Genomic DNA, 2,655 nt, shown 5'->3' on the forward strand with positions numbered 1-2,655 from the left:
CAAAACAGGGTTTTGAAGAAGAAATCATTAATGTTGCTTTTCAAATTATGTAATTTATCTTCGGCTCTTCTTAAGACAGCAGCGACTTCAAAACTCCTATCTGCACAAGCACAATTTGAAACATTATCAGCAACCAAAGTCTGGCAATTTATTTCTGTATATTATGCTGCCCTTCTTGTTGTTATCCTCTCTTGAAGGCCTCCATTAAATCCAGTTCAACTTCTCACAGTGCTGCAAAGGCCTTTGTTTTGAAGCGCCTTGCTTACACTTTACTCTGAGAAATAACGAAAGTATTGTTTCTGGTGGTTCTTCATCCTATCAAGATGAGAAGTTGGAGGGAATATTTAGGCGTGTCAAAAATGATGTGAGTGCAAAGGTGATTCCTTCAAACACTGAGTTGGGGCTTCAAGTCCAAGCACTTGGAAGGTTGCTATCAGCTACTGCAAAATCTTCTTTTGCTTCTTGTTTTATTGTGTCTCAAAGATTCTTGCCACGACTTCTAGATGCTATGGGAGCTCCTTTGGATCAAGGGCCTGGTCCATTACTTGCTTCAAATAACATAAGTGCGGCTAACTGCTTCGTGACAGTTAGTGCTCTTTATATTTGTGATCAGATTGTTCAAGCAAACAGAATATTGTCTGAGGGATTAGTTTTACAACCAGTAGTTAGATTGGATCTGAGCTCTGGAAGTTCTTATTTATCTCTGCTTCAGTGTTTAGCAAATCCATTAACAATTGCTTTTGCATCTGCCATTCCAACACACAATGGAATTGATTGCCAGAAATCACAATTGACAACACAAAATGAGATCATTCATTTGGGAGTGGCTGGGTTGCAGGCTTTGGCTTCGTTTCCAGGGTCCTTTTCACCCCTTACTGAAGAGAAATTCAAGGAAATCTTATTGTTTCTAATGTCTGTTCTATCAGAAAGGCATGAGCACAAGTTCTTATGGGAACAAGCTCTTGGGGCATTGGTTCAGATTGGCATCTCATTGGAGAAATTTAATGATTCAGCAAGGGCTTTGGTTTTTGTGGATGTAGTGATTGTAGAGCTGCTTTCTCAGTTGTCAATTCATGAGCTTTCCCTGCCTATATTGCTGAAATTGAAAGCCATCACATCTATATGCTGTTCAAGCTCTACAGCAGTCACCCAAGTTCTCCATGGCTTTCAGCGAGTGATATGTGGATTTTTCTTTCCAGCATCTGTAAAAAGTGGAGGGGAAAGTGAGAAATCCATGGAACTTGTGACTCATGTTTTAGAATGTCTTTCTAGTGAGGTGCTTGTCAGGTGCAAGAATATGGGTGTTAATGAGGAGGATATAATGTCATTATCTCTTGATATTTGGAGTTCTGTGCAAGAAATTTCAAGATGTAATGTTTGCCCTCCTGCGCAGGTTCTTGAGCCAACTATGGCAGTTATGCGACTATCAGTTCAATACTGTACAGAGGAACTGCAGAAGACTGTTTTAATTAAAGCTCTTGACGCACTTCCAGTAAGGAATCAAAACTGGTCTAATGGCACATCAATTGCTTCTGTTCCACATCAGGTTATTGGGAATGCTTCTTTGAACTCAATTGATAGGCCTAACCAAGACGAATGGAAAATTGCTCTCTTTGCCTCAGTAGTTGTATCACTTCGGCCAAAGATTGTCCTTCATAACAAGAAGCAAATACTGGAAATGTTCATTAGTTCCCTGCTTGGGAAGGGAGATAGTATTATTAAAGAGGCAGCATGTCAGGCTTTGGGTTCTATGATCAACAAATGTCCGGTTGAAGTTGATCATGCCATGCTGGGGGTTCTTACCCTAGATCAGGCTATCCATTCAATTTTAGAAGATAGCTTGTTAAAAATTGTAGGAAATCATGTGCCACAGGACCCATCAGAAATGACCAGCAACAATATGCGTAGTGTCGAGCTTGGAGACATTCATGATGACATTGGTGTGCAGATCCAAGCAGTGACGGCAGTGGCATGGATAGGAAAAGGCCTAGCAATGAGAGGACATGGAAAAATTTCAGATGTTGCAGTGCTACTTTTGAATATTTTGCGATCAAGTAGTTCTGTCTGTGCTATATCTTCCCAAAATGATAATTGCAAAATAGACATGGATGAGATCAGAAATAAGAAATTTTTGTTAGCACAAGCAGCAGCAGATGGATTAGGCATCATTATGAAAGATTCCAAAACGTCTCTCAACAAAGACTGTTATGCATGCATACGGCCTCTTTATAAACAGCATTTTTTCACCAGCATGATCCCAATTCTAGTTTTTGCTATAAGAGAATCTGGAGCTTCACCTTCAAGGAGATTCTGTCAAGTTTCATTCAAGATGAAACGCAAAGTGGAGATGAACTTTTGAATAAGAAGGAAATTGAATCTCAACAGTATTTGACAGATTATAAGATAGTTCAACATCCATTAAACGAATTCCCTGATGCCAAACCAGAAACGTTGAAAACAACACACTATTTAATTGATCTTATGTTATCTGAGTTATCATAAATCTGCATTTTCAGAACAGAAAATTCAGGAAATGGAAAGACAATGACAGTCAATGCCGTCGCTCATCTGAAACGTGTTATTGGTCCTCATCACGCAACCGTAAACAAAAACTTAGGAACGAATTTCCTATTTCAAGATCACCTAAATCAAAAA

General features: G+C 39.2%; 1 protein-coding gene across 1 annotated transcript; it reads left to right on the forward strand.

Moving 5' to 3' along the window:
* The first annotated feature begins 508 nt into the window (after positions 1–508).
* LOC149192737 (MMS19 nucleotide excision repair protein homolog) lies at positions 509–2,359 on the forward strand. The gene has a single exon (XM_089407078.1). The coding sequence runs from the start codon at positions 509–511 to the stop codon at positions 2,357–2,359; it is 1,851 nt and encodes a 616-aa protein (XP_089263204.1).
* Positions 2,360–2,655: the final 296 nt, after the last annotated feature.

The sequence above is a fragment of the Pinus tabuliformis genome, chromosome 2_2, assembly GCF_031772625.1.
Source record: "Pinus tabuliformis cultivar Carrire ecotype Pingquan chromosome 2_2, CPIR1, whole genome shotgun sequence".
In the NCBI taxonomy this organism is placed as follows: Eukaryota; Viridiplantae; Streptophyta; class Pinopsida; order Pinales; family Pinaceae; genus Pinus; species Pinus tabuliformis.